Source organism: Microcaecilia unicolor, chromosome 10 (genome assembly GCF_901765095.1).
Source record: "Microcaecilia unicolor chromosome 10, aMicUni1.1, whole genome shotgun sequence".
Classification (NCBI taxonomy): Eukaryota; Metazoa; Chordata; class Amphibia; order Gymnophiona; family Siphonopidae; genus Microcaecilia; species Microcaecilia unicolor.
Window position 1 is genome coordinate 6,479,558 of NC_044040.1, and position 17,661 is coordinate 6,497,218.

The 17,661-nt window shown below is 44.6% G+C and overlaps 1 protein-coding gene across 1 annotated transcript in view; it reads right to left on the reverse strand.

The window, feature by feature from the left end:
- Positions 1 to 17,661, reverse strand: part of CAMK1D (calcium/calmodulin dependent protein kinase ID) — a 310,716-nt gene that overhangs the window by 81,150 nt on the left and 211,905 nt on the right. The window contains exon 3 of the mRNA XM_030216962.1: positions 4,128 to 4,202. Coding sequence (XP_030072822.1) covers positions 4,128 to 4,202 — 75 coding nt within the window. The remainder of the gene's footprint in view (positions 1 to 4,127; positions 4,203 to 17,661) is intronic.

The following is a 17,661-nucleotide window of genomic DNA, read 5'->3' on the forward strand; positions in this document are numbered from 1 at the left end:
ATCTGCCCCTTACTGGAACCCCCAAAGGGACCTGTGCATACTGCGCTCTTTTGGGGTCTCAAAAGGATCCCTGCTTTAAGGGCCTACCAGCATCTGAGGCCTGGGCTATCTGACCGGAAACGACCCCCAACTCTAGAGTGACCTTGCACCACCGAAGCCCTGGAAGAAGCTCTCTGCTGAATCTTTGGGAGCTACAAAGTATAAGCCCTCCCACGTGTCCTTAACCACTTTTTCAGGTTTTAATGGGAAAAAAAAAAAAGCCCCAAACAAATTACATTCCCATTTCTCTTCCCACTCAGCAGGCAGCCAGTTACCGAGAGCTTCACGTTATAATGTGATAACACCAACATTAGAAATGTAACAGTGGGTTTCTTAGTTTAAAAGCAGATCATTTGTATTCCACAAGGCTCTGCACAAAGCACAAAATTATAATAACGAGAGGAAAATCAATCCTAAATTGCCCTACAGTATATTTCTCTTATACGCTGCCAGAAGTTTCCTAACCGGATCATGTTTTGAGGTACCGGAAGACTGGGTTAAAAATGGATTCTGATTTAAGGAAGGGTTTTCTTTTCTCCACACTGGAGCAGTAGTTCCAGGGTCTCTCTTTTAGAAAGGGGCTTCTCTCATTTTGCTCCTGTGACAGGGATTTCCTGAACAACAAATGAAAACCCTGGAAAGACACATCTCCTGTGAAGACCTGAGGGGCAGGGGAGATATGATTACAGACATTTAAATACTTGAAAGGTATTAATATAGAAACAAATATTTTCCACAGAAGGGAAAACTGTAGAACCAGAGGACATGAATTGAGGTTGCGGGGGGGGGGGGGGGGGGGGGGGGTGGTAGACTTAGGAGTAACGTCAGAAAATTCTTTTTCACGGAGAGGGTGGTGGATGCCTGGAATGCCCTCCCGAGGGAGGTGGAGAAGAGAACTGTGGCGGAATTCAAAAAAGCGTTGAACACGTTGATTTTACGTTGTTTTTACTGTTTTATTGAAAATTCTATTCTTAACCTGGTATTTCAAATTACTATGTAAGCTGCATTGAGCCTGCATTGTGTGGGAAAGCGCGGGGTACAAATGTAATTAATAATAATAATAATAACACAGATGATCTCTAATTAGAAAATGAATGGTATAAAAACAAAACTTAAAGGGTTGCATACGTGTTTGCGTGTCAAGTGGTGCTTAGATAGCAACTCTGGCTGTATCGACTAAGACCGGTGCTGAGCTGGCTTGAACCGTCTGAGTCCCACATGTAGCAATCCGGTTTAGGATGGGCTGGAGAGGGCTTTGACGAAGACTCCAGTAATTTGGAATGTGAGAACAGCGCCAGGCAGACTTTTACGGTCTGTGTCCCGCAAAAAGATATTACAGATTCGGATAGGATGGAATGGGCTTGGCCGGCAACTCCGGTAGTTGGAACATAAGGACAGAACCGATCTATGTCCCAGAAACACCAAAGAAATCATCGCATAAAGAAAAAGTAGATTTTGCTTTATTTATATGTGTTGTTTAGGAACAACTTGTGTGTACGTACGGTTTTAAAACAGGTCATTATCAAAGCATCGACTCGTGTAAAAAAACGGTACTTAAACATGTAAGTAGTCATTTCAGAAAGCTGTTTACATACGTAGATCGCCGGGACACAGATTTCATATGGGCGTGGCTTGGGCGAGCTTAGGGCAGGCCAAAAGATGATATATATGTAGAGACCTTAGGAATTTTGCGTTGAGGTGCCTGCCGAAAATTCCACAAGGCCCTACCAATAGCAGAGTAATATGGACTTTGCAATGACGTCACTAGTTGCAAGGGAAGAGCATTACTCTTTCGACCTTTTCAGCTCTGCACAATTTCTAGAAGGTAGGAGTGTCCTCTGTGTTTGGTATTCAAATCAGGGGAGGAGATTAGTTTTGGAGGCAACAGCTCAGGAGTATAAAACGCTGTGCAGAATTCAAGTCCTTGTCTTTGGTTCTGCCTCTCTGTCTCTGACCCATTACATGTGCACGGAGAGCCCTCCAGCCTAAAAACCTTGCCAACAAAGACCACCTAAACTTCCGGAAATCACTAAAAACCAACCTGTTTAAAAAGTCATACCCTCCCGATCCAACTTAAATGCCTAATCTCTGCAACACAACCAAACCAAAGCACATAATGGACATAACACAACTCTTCCATTCTACGATTCCCTAATGTGGCTGTGCCACATGAACTTGATCTTACCACAACATCACCCTGTATTTGTTCACACCGGAGCCTGCAAAGGCCTCTCCAGTACTATGTAAGCCACATTGAGCCTACAAATAGGTGGGAAAATGTGGGATACAAATGTAACAAATAAATAAAGAAATAAACTCTGTTCTGGCCCAGGTCTCCCAGGGACCCTTTTACTAAGCCACAGTAAAACGTGACTTGCGGTAGTGTAGGCGCGTGTATTGGGCGCATGCTGGACCAGTTTTTACCGCGTCTACAAAAATATTTTTATTTTAATGGGACAGGAAAAGGGCCTGTGGTAAAAATGAAACCAACGCACGGCCAAAACTGGCCTGAGCCCTGAACGCCACCTATTGATCTAGCGGTAAAGGCTCATGCGCGGTGACTGGTCAGCACGTGCCAAGTGCCGATTACCGCTAGAACCAGCGCGTGTAGGAGGAAATAAATAAATAATTCGACCATGCGTTATGGGGCATGCACCAAATCTGAAATTACCACCAGGAAGGCACGCTGGCCTGGCGGTAGGTCTCATTTGGGTGTGCGCTGCATTGCGCACAGAGCCTAGCGTGGCTTAGTAAAAGGGCACCCCCCCCCCCAGTGTGTCAGGATGCTTGGCAGGGTCTGCGGGCTCCCTCTTGACTTTAGGCTGCAGTCATGCTTTCAGTTTGCCTGTACTTGAAGCCTGCATTTAATTCTCAATATTTAATCTAGCAAACAGGGAGTAATTAAACACAATCACTGCACACTTCAGTGCTTTAGAAAGCTTGAAAAATGTGCCTTCAAAAGTTATGCTATAAATTAAGCTCATTACTGCAATGCTAAATAACAAACCCCCAAGCATCTGTAGTCATTCTGTCATGAAATCGATCATTTGTGTACTGTAATTCATGGAGCTGAGAGTTATGTGAAATGATGTCTTTGATATTCCTGCCCAGCTTCTCTGACAGTATCTAATGTTTGTGCCACTGGAAACGCGGAGGGACATGAAAACTCCTGAAATTCTCATCCTGAACACAGCAATTTTCAAACTGGAAAAACGTCTTATTTTTTGTTTTGAAAATCGCTGTTTTCCAGACGTTTTAGCGCTCAGTATGTATTTCTTTAGGTGCGATAAAACAAAAAAGTCCTAGAGAAAAACGCACACAAACGAGCCATAGGGATGGCTGTGTGGCACCACTTCTAGCATACTGGCCACACAGACATCTCAGCAGAGCAGAGACGCAGCCTAGTGGTCAGTACATGGACTTCACCTAAAGGGACAGCTACAAATCCCAAAACCCCTACTTTGTATTGTGAGCCCTCCAAGAGCACCTAAAAATCTACTGTACCTAACTGTACACCGCTATGGAAGCCATCAGGTCTGCAATGGGTAGCCTGTGGTTTTTGGAGGGCTCACAATTTCCACCACAAGAATACTAGATACAGTGGGATATGGACCTGGGTCCCTTTCTCTGCACTGACCACCAGCCTACTCCTGGAACCAGTTGCTGCTGGAAACGTCTTCGGCTGGTAGGACTTGGCATTCCCGCTAGCAAAGGTAAATTTTAATGTGGAGACTGCAGCAGTGGGGGGGGGGGGGGGGGGGGAAGGAGGAGAGAATACCTGGCCCCCTCGGTCCACCTTTGGGACCCCCTCCCCAGGAATGGACTTCTGGCTACACCCCTGATATGCACAGTTGCCAGGTAACAATTGTGAAATGACCATGAAGTACCAATCTAGTTAAATCACTCTACGTTATAACTTTAATATTATATGCTCAACCAAGCCAAAGATATTTCGTCTACACTATTTCACATCATCTCCACAGGAAGCCCAGAATAAAAATCTGGCATTTGGCTGAATCCCTTTCTTGTGACAAGTCAATGTTTAATACAGGCATCACATCCGAGAGCGAACAACATTAATTACTCACAGTTGCATAACAAGGTACAAGTGATTTGGGCTTTCGTAGATATCTTCCAGTGCAACAATGTTTTCGTGCTTGATTCTAAAAATAGACAAATACAAAACAAGGAATAAAAAAAAGTTTAAGTTGGTTTAATGGTTAAATCACCTTGAGCTAGCAGAAAACTACAACGGGACCGATATTCAAGGATTTGTGTTCCTAACGTTGAGAGTTATGCTCATAAATTGGCCTCAGGGCTGAAAATTTCACTAAATTCTTACATTTAGGGGGGGTAAAAAGTGGGTGGCAACAGGGGCAGGCTTAGGGCAGGGAAAAGAAGTTATGAATTTAGTACTGATTTTCAGCACCAGACAAATGAACAGCAGGTTTAAATTTATGAGCACAATTTTTAAGCTCCTAAATGAAGATGAATTTTCAGCTGAAAATAGGGCACTAATTTAGTAGGTCAGCATTTTCTGAATATTGGGCCCAGTTCGTGTCACCTAAGCCCAGTTCCAAGAAATCTGGTCAGTCGTGTATTGATTGGTACAGTGGATTTTATTTTAGCACTTTCTTCCAGTGTGCATGCCTTCATATATTTTTATAAATTCACAGGAACTTAATATAATTTTCATAATATAAGGCATTAAGGACTGTTTACTAAGTGGCGCTATGGGCGCGCGTTAGCTTTAACGCACATAAATAGTGTACATGCGTTAAACGCTAAAGCATCCATAGAAATGTATAAGCGCATTAGCGTTTAACGCGCCTTAAATTTACAGGCGCGTTAAAAACACTAACACACCTTAGTAAACATACCCCTAAGGAGGGAAGTTATCAACATGGGCTACTGTTATGGCTTTTTTTTTTTTTTACTGAAACTTTTTCATTTACATTCATCAAACCTAAATAGAAATATGCACCAGACAGACATTAAAATAGGTAAATAGAAAACAACAATAGCATACCAGTCCACTTTATGGAGAAACCAGTGAGCTACTCGACATGGAAAAACTAAATAAAAGAATATTAATCTTATACAGGTCATAGTGAGAAACAAAATTATATAACTAATCAACAGTAACCATACTTAAGAATTTATTTATTTATTGCACTTGTATCCCACATTTTCCCACCTATTTGTAGGCTCAATGTGGCTTACAAAGACCTGCTATGGCATCGCCATTCCAGGGTAGAAAGATACAGTTGGTGTTACAAAGATATCAAGGATGACAAGAAGATTTAATCAGGCAGTTATGAAAGGAAGATATTCAGAATAAGGGTGAAATGGTGGTGTGTTATAGTTAGTTATGGATTCTCGAGGTAGGCCTTGTTGAAGAGGAAGGTTTTCAGAGATTTGCGAAAGTTGGTTATTTCATTAATTGTTTTCAGGTGAGTTGGTAGTGCATTCCACAGCTGCGTGCCCATGAAGGAAAAGCTGGACACATATGTTAGTCTGTATTTTAATCCTTTACAGCTAGGGAAGTGTAGATTAAGAAAAGTGCGGGCAGATCTTTTAGCATTTCTGGGTGGTAGGTCCACTAGGTCTAGCAGGTCTTGAACGCGATACGCTCTTTAAGTGGGAGCCAGTGTAATTTCTCTCTTAGGGGTTTTGCACTTTCATATTTTGCCTTTCCAAATATGAGTCTGGCTGCGGTATTCTGGGCTGTTTGAAGTTCTTCAGCCAGCGTAAAGTGCATTGCAGTAGTCCAGGTGACTTAATACCATTGCCTGTACCAGGTTCCGAAAGATGGTTCTAGGGAAGAAAGGTTTTACATCAGGAAGGACTTAGTGAAGTTGGAGGAATGGTCTGGAATTTGGCAGCTAAGATTTAATGCTAAAAAAATGTAGGGTCATGCATTTGGACTGCAAAAACCCATGGAAACGGTTTAGGGGGTGAAGAACGTTTGTGCACAAAAGAGGAGTGGGACTTGGGTGTAATCATATGCGATGATCTTAAGGTGGCCAAACAGGTAGAAAAGGCAACGGTGAAAGCTAGAAGGGTGTTTGGGTGCATAGGAAAAGGAATGGTCAGTAGGAAAAAGGAGGTGATGATGCCCCTGTATAAGACTCTTGTGAGACCTCATTTAGAATATTGTGTACAATTCCGGAGACCGAACCTTCAAAAAGACAGAAACAGGATGGAGTCGGTCCAGAAGGCGGCTACTAAAATGGTCAGTAGTCTTCGTCATAAAGTGTATGGGGACAGACTTAAAGAAAGAAGAAAGGCGGGAGATATAATAGAGACGTTTAAATGCCCACGCGGCATAAATGAACAGGAAGTGAGTCCCTTTCCATTGAAAGGAAGCTCTGGAAGGAGGGATCATAAGATGAAGGTGAAAGAGGACTCAGAAGTAGCCTGAAGAAATACTTCTTCATGGAAAGGGTGGTGAATTCGTGGAACGGCCTCACGGTGGAAGTGGTGGAGACGAAAACAATATCTGAATTCAAGAGAGCTTGGGACAAGTCCATAGGATCTCTAAGGGAGTGAAAGGGAGAGTAGATGGCATGGATGGGCAGACTGGATAGGCCATATGGTCTTTATCTGCCTATATTTTTCTATATTTCCTTTCAAGAATATTAGTTAAAGAACTGTTTTGATTATTATTGTTACAAAGAGATTTAAATCTTCCTCTTTGACGACTACTCAAAACTAAAATGTAAAATCTTATCAACAAAGAATTGTTTGATTACTATTGTTATGATAATGATGTAGAACAGTTGAGAGTCTATCAGTATGGGTGTCTGATGGATTGTTAGTGCCACTACCTTAACCAATGGGATTTTTACCCCTGGTCTGACCTCAGTAGTAGGCAGGCACAGCAGTATCTGACCATTTGGACATTCTGGCATCTTCTACAAAGAGGGAGAAGCTAGAGGTGGAATAGTATAATCAGAGGGAGGGACTGGGAGGGCCGGCTTAACCACTGGACCAGGTGAGGCTCTTGTCCAGGATGCCGGCAATTAAGGGCACCCAGATACCCAGGCTCTGACCTCACCCAGTCTACAGGTTAAGTCTTTTCTTCCCCCTCTCCCCAGTCCTGTCTCTTCCCTTCTCTCTCCCTACAGGTCTGGCACTGCTCCCTCACCTTTCAGTCGTAAGCTTTACATTTGTCGCTGGCGGAAGCAGCATGATAGGCTGCTTTTGGCCAGCCCCTGGGTCTTCCATCTGCTGCATCCTGCCTCCTCTGATGCAATTTCCTGTGGGAAGACCAAGGGGCTGGCTGAAGGCAGCCTGTCATGCTGCTGCCGCAGGTGACCGGTGTAAACTTTACAGGACCACAGGGAGTGAGAGGTGAGGAAGCACAAGGGGGGGGGGATAGAAGGGGAAAGAGAAACTGGACTAGGGGGTGAGAGGTGGGGGAGAGATGCCAAACTCATGGTGGGTGGGGGGGGGGGAGAGGGTGCTGGAAATAATGTGATTGGGGGGCACTGGGGACAGGTTGTAAAAGGGAATGCTGAAACCCTGACTCACTTATGAAACCCTGCCTTTGACTTTCCCGAGATCTCTCCGGCCTCCTCTGACTCTAGCTTCAAGGGGAGAGTTTTCAGGTCTAAGCATAGCCTTATAGACCAGACATTGGTCCCCCAGAGTCTATAAATGGCACGCAAATTTACACATGCAAGATTCCACGCTAATCTGAGATGCATGCACAACTAAACTGGCTAAAAAACCCAATTAGCGCTGATAATTGGGTGTTAACAATCAATTACTGGCATTACTTGGCCAGTGGGGGAAAGGACAGGAGCGATGCCTGTTCGCTCCTGTCCATTGCAGGATGTCAGGATGACTCACACAGAAGAAACAGAATCCTAGGCTTCCACGTCAGCTGCAGCAACGCGCTGGCCCGGAGACCAGCTGAGGAGGACCCCCACCAGCACAGGTACCTGACGGCGGTGGCGGGGGACTTGGATGATTGTCTTGATATCGATATTGCGCTAATGCAATCATCCGGGTCCTGGGCGGCACACAAGAGCAGGAGAGGACAGACCCGAAAGAAGGCAGGCAGGAAGAGCTTGCTGGCGCCAGGCCCGGGCCCCCCACCGACCTCCCCTCTATCGGCAGCCCTGTCCAAGTGCAGGAAAGGTTTGTCCTTTCTCTGTAGGCAAAAAGATTCCAGCGATCATGTGCCAAGTTGGTTTTGATACAATTTCCTACTTAACTTTACCTGTATAAACAGGGAACAGCCCATGGCAGACTGTGAATTCCAAAAATATATTTATACATAAACACCTTGTATGTGCTGTGAGACAAGAAGCTACAATCTTCTGAAGGTCCAGGCTCCTTACTTAAGGGGTTGGGCAACCATGCTTAGACTTGCCTAAAAGACAACCCACCCCCTCCCCTTCACTGAGCATCTAAATTTAGGTGCCAAGTTAGCAGAAGCCTAGAAGTGTCCACGTGAGATGATGGAATTCTCTACCTATGTGGCTGTTTGAAATGTTTTTGAATTGTAGAAAGTATTATTTTAGATGAGGGAGTAAATTTGTTTAGTTATTATGTAATGTATGTTATGTAAGCCCGTTTTTAACCTTAGAAATGAAGGATTTAACAGGATATAAGATTTTATTAACGTAGCAAACTACTGTATGTCCCTAAGGGGTCCTTTTACCAAGCTGCAGTAAACGTTAGCGCATGATTCCCGTGGCTGAGGTGTCTTGCAGTAATTTTGCACTCTGTGCGTGTACACCATGTGCCAAAAACAAAATCTTTATTTTCATGGAGGGGAAGCGTGTCTGGGGGGGTGGGGAGTGGCACTGGCATAGCTGATTAGCGCACGATTAGTGCATGAACCCTTATCAGTACAAAATAGGCGGCACAGCGAAGGCTGACGCGCTAATGACATTAATGCATGGCCATTACTGCCAGAAATTAGAAATCAATCATTTTCCAGCTGGGGGAGGAAATGGCCTTCGGGCACAGAATGACCTGTGCAAGGGGGCACTAAAGCCGACTCCTACTACTATAAATCACTTCTATAGCGCTACCAGTCGTACGCAGCGCTTTACAATTAAACAATTACAAACAATTCTGTAAAAATGCCAAAGTCGTTCTTGGTTCAACAGTTTGTTAACAGCTAATTTAATACAGTGAGTGAATTTTTGTTAGGATCCTGGGAACACCCAGTCTCATGGTTTCTTAATCACACCGAACTCATGAGGCTTGTGCGGGATATAAGTGTCTAATGTAATGTACATATACAGGATTCTAAAAGTGCGTAAGAGATGCGCTTAAGGTCAGGTACAAATACAGGATTCTAAAAGTGCGTAAGGGATGCGCTTAAGGTAGGGCAAATAAGTTAGGCACGCAGCAGTGCTAGGCACCTAAATGTAGGCGAGTATATAACAAGCATCTCTGCAAATGACCTGTGTAAGTTAGAGAATAGTATAAATTATGCACAGATCATGGAATACTTAGTCGTGATCCTTAACGCTCAACATTGACCTGGTGTAACTGTTTGCTCCTACATTTAGACACATCAATGCTGACTTTTAAGGGTCCACAAATATAGAACAGGAGATCAAAACCCTACATCACCAAGCAACTAGCATACTGCGAAGTAGGGATGGACCAATGGGTTTCCATAGAATGAGGGACCAAAGGTAGCATACAAAAAAAAAAATCTTTATTAAAAAGGGCAAATATAAGGGTATCATGACACACAGATCATCATCGGCCTGCCTACCTCCAGGCACCCAGTTACGGAACTGCAACCTAATACTTCAATCAGAGGAGAAATGTTTGAGGTCAATGAGTTGGGGGAGGGGAGGCAATAAAAGAAATAGATTGTCAGATGAGAGGAGGAAAGTAACATCCCTTGAAACCCACCACTTATAACCCAACTAGCAATTGACAGGCATGAACTGGAATCATTTTATTTCAGTTGTACGATAACCTTTCTAGAGGGATATTCTGATTGCTCCATTTTGCAAATACTCATTGAGGGTACTTCAGTCCAAACCTTGAACTCCTGAGCAGGACCGCCAAGAGGGGGGGGGTGCAAGATTTGCTGGGCCCAGCCTCTCCAAGGGGGTCCCCAGCACCGGAAAGGTTTCGAGGGAGCAGAAGCTTCCAGGTCAATCTCTCTCCTGCTCCTGTGTGCCAGGACCCCGGATGAATACTTTAACGTGATTGGACTGGTGGTTGGGAGGCGGGGATAGTGCTGGGCAGACTTGTATGGTCTGTGCCAGAGCTGGTGGTTGGGAAGCGAGGCTGGTGGTTGGGAGGCGGGGATAGTGCTGGGCAGACTTATGCGGTCTGTGCCCTGAAGAGGACAGGTACAAATCAAAGTAGGGTATACACAAAAAGTAGGAAATATGAGTTATCTTGTTGGGCAGACTGGATGGACCGTGCAGGTCTTTTTCTGCTGTCATCTACTATGTTACTATGTGATAACCCGGGTCCCGGCACACAGGAGCAGAAGATGACAGACCGAGGGAGGAGCAGACACAGGAAGGTAAGGGGGCGGGAGCGGGGGCCTGGCTGTGTCTCTCGGCGGCCCTGCCCCTGAGTAACTGTCAGCTTTCCCCCAGGAACTAGTTTAAAAAATATGCAACTTATTTCTAAAAGCTTTGGAAAAACCACTCTAGAGGGCTGAAGACCTTCTGGGCTAATTTAAATAAGGAAGGAGTTCGTTCCACAAAGCTGTGATTTGACAGAGTTTTTTTTTTTTAAATTAAGGAGTCAATGAAATGCTAAATAGGATACTTTGCCACATCTGCTGCAAACATCAAAACACTCCAGAAACCTTAATTCTGAGGAAGTGTCCAAGCATCCCAACTCTCTATTAGTTTTTTCATTAATTTGAATATTTGCATTCTCTCTATTTGGTAATTAGATTACAACAGAGACGGTTTCCATAGCTATTGGTGGCCGAGGCACTGAATTAGTCGAAGTGTTAATTTTCAGGAAGAGATGCATCTCATTACACAAGCTCATTAACTGCTCATAATAAATGCTTTCTTTGTGATTACGGCTTGAGCAATGCTAAATGTTGAGAGCAGCAAACAGTGAATTTGCAAGAAACCAAAAGGGTTCGTCTTAATCCGAGTCAGGAGCTGCAGGGTTTAAAGGAGGAAATTTGGAGGTCGGTCTTGTGTGTGTTGGGGGGAGGGGGGAAGCCTATGAGGTCAATTGTACAGAGATATCATGCACCTAAATGTACGCACGAGATAGAGGCGCGCTGCTGAGTGTCAATTCTTTAACAGTACCTAACTAGTTATAGACTAGTAATGCGAAGCCGCTTTGGTGCACCAAAATTTAAGAACACAAGCATTGCCCTATTGGGTGAGACCGAAGGTCCGTCAAGCCCAGTATCCGGTTTCCAACAGTGGCCAATCAATCCAGGTTACAAGTACCTGGCAAGATCCCAAAAGGATAAAACAGATTATATGCTGCTTATCCTAGAAATAAACAGTGGATTTCCCCCAGTCCATCTTAATAATGGCTTATAGACTTTTCTTTCAGGAAGATATCCAAACTTTTTTAAACCCTTCTAAGCTAACTGCTTTCACCACATGCTCTGGCAATGAATTCCAGAGTTTAATTACACATTGAGTGAAGAAATAGTTTCTCTGTTTTGTTTTAAAATTTACTACTTAGCAGCTTCATTGCTTGCCCCCTAGTCTTAGTATTTTTGGAAAGGGTAAACAAGCGATTCGCGTCTACCCATTCAACTCCAATCAGTATTTCATAAACCTCTATCATATCTCTCCTCAGCCATCTCTTCTCCAAGCTGAAGAGCCCTAGCCCCTTTAGCCTTTCCTCATAGGAAAGTCGTCCCATCCCCTTTATCATTTTCGACGCCCTTCTCTGTACCTTTTCTAATTCTGCTATATCTATTTTGAGATGCGGTGACCAGAATTCACACAGTATTCGAGGTGCGGTCGCACCATGGAGCGATCATTGTTGTTTTCCATTCGTTTCCTAATAATTCCTGACATTCTATTTGCTTTCTTAGCTGCCGCTGCACACTGAGCAGAGGGGTTTCAACGTATCATCAACAATGACGCCTAGATCCCTTTCCTGGTTGGTGACTCCTAATGTTTAACCTTGCATCACGCAGCTACAGTGGGGGAAATAAGTATTTGATCCCTTGCTGATTTTGTAAGTTTGCCCACTGACAAAGACATGAGCAGCCCATAATTGAAGGGTAGGTTATTGGTAACAGTGAGAGATAGCACATCACAAATTAAATCCGGAAAATCACATTGTGGAAAGTATATGAATTTATTTGCATTCTGCAGAGGGAAATAAGTATTTGATCCCCCACCAACCAGTAAGAGATCTGGCCCCTACAGACCAGGTAGATGCTCCAAATCAACTCGTTACCTGCATGACAGACAGCTGTCGGCAATGGTCACCTGTATGAAAGACACCTGTCCACAGACTCAGTGAATCAGTCAGACTCTAACCTCTACAAAATGGCCAAGAGCAAGGAGCTGTCTAAGGATGTCAGGGACAAGATCATACACCTGCACAAGGCTGGAATGGGCTACAAAACCATCAGTAAGACGCTGGGCAAGAAGGAGACAACTGTTGGTGCCATAGTAAGAAAATGGAAGAAGTACAAAATGACTGTCAATCAACAAAGATCTGGGGCTCCACGCAAAATCTCACCTCGTGGGGTATCCTTGATCATGAGGAAGGTTAGAAATCAGCCTACAACTACAAGGGGGGAACTTGTCAATGATCTCAAGGCAGCTGGGACCACTGTCACCACGAAAACCATTGGTAACACATTACGACATAACGGATTGCAATCCTGCAGTGCCCGCAAGGTCCCCCTGCTCCGGAAGGCACATGTGACGGCCCATCTGAAGTTTGCCAGTGAACACCTGGATGATGCCGAGAGTGATTGGGAGAAGGTGCTGTGGTCAGATGAGACAAAAATTGAGCTCTTTGGCATGAACTCAACTCGCCGTGTTTGGAGGAAGAGAAATGCTGCCTATGACCCAAAGAACACCGTCCCCACTGTCAAGCATGGAGGCGGAAATGTTATGTTTTGGGGGTGTTTCTCTGCTAAGGGCACAGGACTACTTCACCGCATCAATGGGAGAATGGATGGGGCCATGTACCGTACAATTCTGAGTGACAACCTCCTTCCCTCCGCCAGGGCCTTAAAAATGGGTTGTGGCTGGGTCTTCCAGCACGACAATGACCCAAAACATACAGCCAAGGCAACAAAGGAGTGGCTCAGGAAGAAGCACATTAGGGTCATGGAGTGGCCTAGCCAGTCACCAGACCTTAATCCCATTGAAAACTTATGGAGGGAGCTGAAGCTGCGAGTTGCCAAGCGACAGCCCAGAACTCTTAATGATTTAGAGATGATCTGCAAAGAGGAGTGGACCAAAATTCCTCCTGACATGTGTGCAAACCTCATCATCAACTACAGAAGACATATGACCGCTGTGCTTGCCAACAAGGGTTTTGCCACCAAGTATTAGGTCTTGTTTGCCAGAGGGATCAAATACTTATTTCCCTCTGCAGAATGCAAATAAATTCATATACTTTCCACAATGTGATTTTCCGGATTTAATTTGTGATGTGCTATCTCTCACTGTTACCAATAACCTACCCTTCAATTATGGGCTGCTCATGTCTTTGTCAGTGGGCAAACTTACAAAATCAGCAAGGGATCAAATACTTATTTCCCCCACTGTATAGTTTGGGTTCCTCTTTCCCACATCTTTTTACAACCTGATTGACCTTCCAACCAGGAATCGCTCTAGATCTTCTCGAACTTATCTAAACTTACATCTTCCCAACTGTAAAGGAATCAAGTACAAAACATATTATGCATCCAATTTCTCCGCATTGGGCAGCAAGCTCTGGAACGCCTTACCAAGATCGATTTGAATAGTCAATAACCATTTACCCTTCCGGAAGATGCTAAAAACTCACCTTTTCAAGCAAGCCTACTTATTTATAGTACATTTCTACCCCACATTTTCCCACACATGCAGGCAAAATGTGGCTTATATAGGAATAATTAAAATAACAATACAATACATTAAGAGTTATGTTAAGAGACAGTAAGCATGGAAAGGCATTTCAGAACCTACACAAATGACTTAACTTAAATTAGGAATCCATCTGAGTTACCCGGATATGATTATATGACAGAACTTGTAATATGCTTCCCCATTTATCCTTTTGAATTCATCCCTATCCTAACCATCATTATTCATTCTTCTTTAATTTAGAGAGGTGTGCCAGTCAGACCCCCACCCCTGTGGGCCAACACTTCACAAGACCAGAACACTGCACCAGTGATTTCACAGTAAGAATACTGAAAGGTAATTTTAAAACAATACAGGAACGTAAGACCTTTGAAATAAGAATGATTAAATATTTTGACACCCAACAAACAGGACTTAATAAGGATCTGGGTTTTCTAACTCATTATAAAACATAAAGCTGTATTTCTCTGTTTATTACCCTCCTCTCACCTACCAACACCCATCCTGTTAGAATATCAATGAAATGCTTTGATGTCCCCATGCATACCCCCACCCTCCCACTCTGTCAGACTGTCAAAGTAATGCTTTGATGTTTCTCTTATATATACTATCTGCTAACACATTTGCTTATTTCCGATCTGACGAAGAAGGGCAACCTTCGAAAGCTAATCAAGAAATGTATTAAGTTATGTCCAATCAAAAAGGTATCATCTTATTTTCTTTTCCTTGTTTTATTTTGTTTGATTTCTATTGATATTCTTTAATTTACAACACACTATTCCAACTTACACACTCCTCCCACTTCCTCCTCTACCACCTTACTTACCCACTTTTATTGTTCACCTCTTTATATACTACATTTAGCTGTTTTATCCTTTTTGTGTTATCTTTTAAACCTATTATAAATTATGTAAGCTGCATTGAGCCTGCTAATAAGCGGGAAAGTGCGGGGTATAAATGTTACAATACATTCATCCATTGGAGCTGACTCTGTGGGTGCTGTGGTGCTTGAGCACCCCCAATATTGAGAAAATTCCTTGTATGTGTCCAGGGAGGGGTTATTTCCATTGGGCTTAGCACCCCCAATAATTTTGGAAAGTTGGCTCCTATGCATGCATCACTTTGCACTTGCTCCCATTAAATGTCATCTGCCATTTGGATGCCCAGTCTCGTAAGGTCCTCTTGCAATTTACGCCAGATCAATAGCAATGTGCACATCTGATATCTCTCTACATAAAAGGCAACACCAACGTTCTATGAAGCCTCCAGCCGGAAGTGTGAAGGGGGCGAGATATCCGGTTTCCCTATGAGTGTCTGCCCCGCCCTCTGTAACACAGTCAGTGAAGGAAAACAGCAGAGCACGAAATCAAATCGCTGGCTCTGTAACAGTGAAGGACTCAGAGGGGGGAGGGGAGAGAGGCCAGAGGGCAGGGACACACACACTCCCACATGCACACAGAAGAAAACATTGCTAGCCCCCGTTTCATTTGCATCAGAAACGGGGCTTTTTAGAGCACGAAATCAAATCGCTGGCTCTGTAACAGTGAAGGACTCAGAGGGGGGAGGGGAGAGAGGCCAGATGGCAGGGACACACACACTCCCACATGCACACAGAAGAAAACATTGCTAGCCCCCGTTTCATTTGCATCAGAAATGGGGCTTTTTAGAGCACGAAATCAAATCGCTGGCTCTGTAACAGTGAAGGACTCAGAGGGGGGAGGGGAGAGAGGCCAGAGGGCAGGGACACACACACTCCCACATGCACACAGAAGAAAACATTGCTAGCCCCCGTTTCATTTGCATCAGAAACGGGGCTTTTTAGAGCACGAAATCAAATCGCTGGCTCTGTAACAGTGAAGGACTCAGAGGGGGGAGGGGAGAGAGGCCAGAGGGCAGGGACACACACACTCCCACATGCACACAGAAGAAAACATTGCTAGCCCCCGTTTCATTTGCATCAGAAACGGGGCTTTTTTACTAGTCTCTCTCTATAAAAAGCAACACCAACGTTCTATGAAGCCTCCAGCCGGAAGTGTGAAGGGGGCGAGATATCCGGTTTCCCTATGAGTGTCTGCCCCGCCCTCTCTGTAACACAGTCAGTGAAGGAAAACAGCAGAGCACGAAATCAAATCGCTGGCTCTGTAACAGTGAAGGACTCAGAGGGGGGAGGGGAGAGAGGCCAGAGGGCAGGGACACACACACTCCCACATGCACACAGAAGAAAACATTGCTAGCCCCCGTTTCATTTGCATCAGAAACGGGGCTTTTTTACTAGTTACTCTATAAAGAAGACGTGTTGCTAGGCAGAAAGCCAATGACACGCTCACCCTCCGCTCTCCGGTACAACCCATTTCTACTCTGCACCATGCAACGAGTGCAACAGTTTTCTAGAAAAGCGCCTAGCACATATGCATAAAAATGCAAATTAAGGGCTGTAATCCCACACGGAAGTGCTTGTCCTATATAATAATTCTCACCTCCAACGTTCTGACTTGCTGCCTGGGACCGTGGCTCATTCCGAGTTGGTCTGCTAGGCTCCGTAGATCAGGCTGACATCACCGTAGCCATTATGATGTCAACTTCAGAACCCGGGGGGAAAAAAACATGCCTCACAGCTGATCCATGTCCAGAGGAGGGTCGCTGGACATGGGTGGCTGGAGGGGGGGCAGGGGAGAGAGGAGGGTCGCTGGACATGGGTGGCTGCAGAGGGAGAGGAGGGTCGCTGGATATGGGTGGCTGCAGAGGGAGAGGAGGGTCGCTGGACATGGGTGGCTGCAGGGGAGCTGAGGAAAACCTTGCTAGCGCCCGTTTCATTTGTGTTAGAAACGGGCCTTTTTTACTAGTATTCTATAAATCTGAGCACACAACTGGCACCTAACTTTGGGGTCCTTTTTACTAAAGGGTTGGCACGCCGGATTACCACAGGAGCCCCCAGCAGGTGTCATTTCCAACGCTACAAAATATTTTCTATTTTTCTTGGGCAGGTACTTACTTGGGTTCGCGTGGGAGCCCTTACCACCACCTCAATGGGTGGCGGTATGTGCTCCCCCCACCCCAGAAATGGCTGCACGGTACGCATGAAAAAAAGACAGCCTTTTACCCGCTGCAGGAAAAGAGGGCGTCAGCGCGCATCAAAAAAAACCGCACTGACGCTAGCGCAGGCCCCCTTTTACCACAGCTTAGTAAAAGGACCCCTTTATGTGAACATATAGAAATGCCTTTTTATTTTTATTCTGGGATATCAATGCTGGCAACCAAGGGGTCGATATTCAACATGATTTAACTGGCTCCTGGACAGTTAAGTCAGCTGTTCACCATTTTCAACAGCACTTAACTAAAAATAAGCAGCTACCGCAACTGCAAACTGTATTTCAGGGATTTTCTGGCAGTGGAATCGGTACTTGGCTGATTCAAAGCCGATATTCGGCACTTAACCGGCCAGGTTAATTACATAAATAGGACCGTATAAAAGTCAGTCCTATCTTAAGTACTGAATATCAGACTAAACCGGCTAAAAGCGCAAGATCGTACCTCACACTCCACCTCCCTAAATGCCAAGGCCTAAAATACAAAACCTCATATGCGTCAAGTTTCGCCA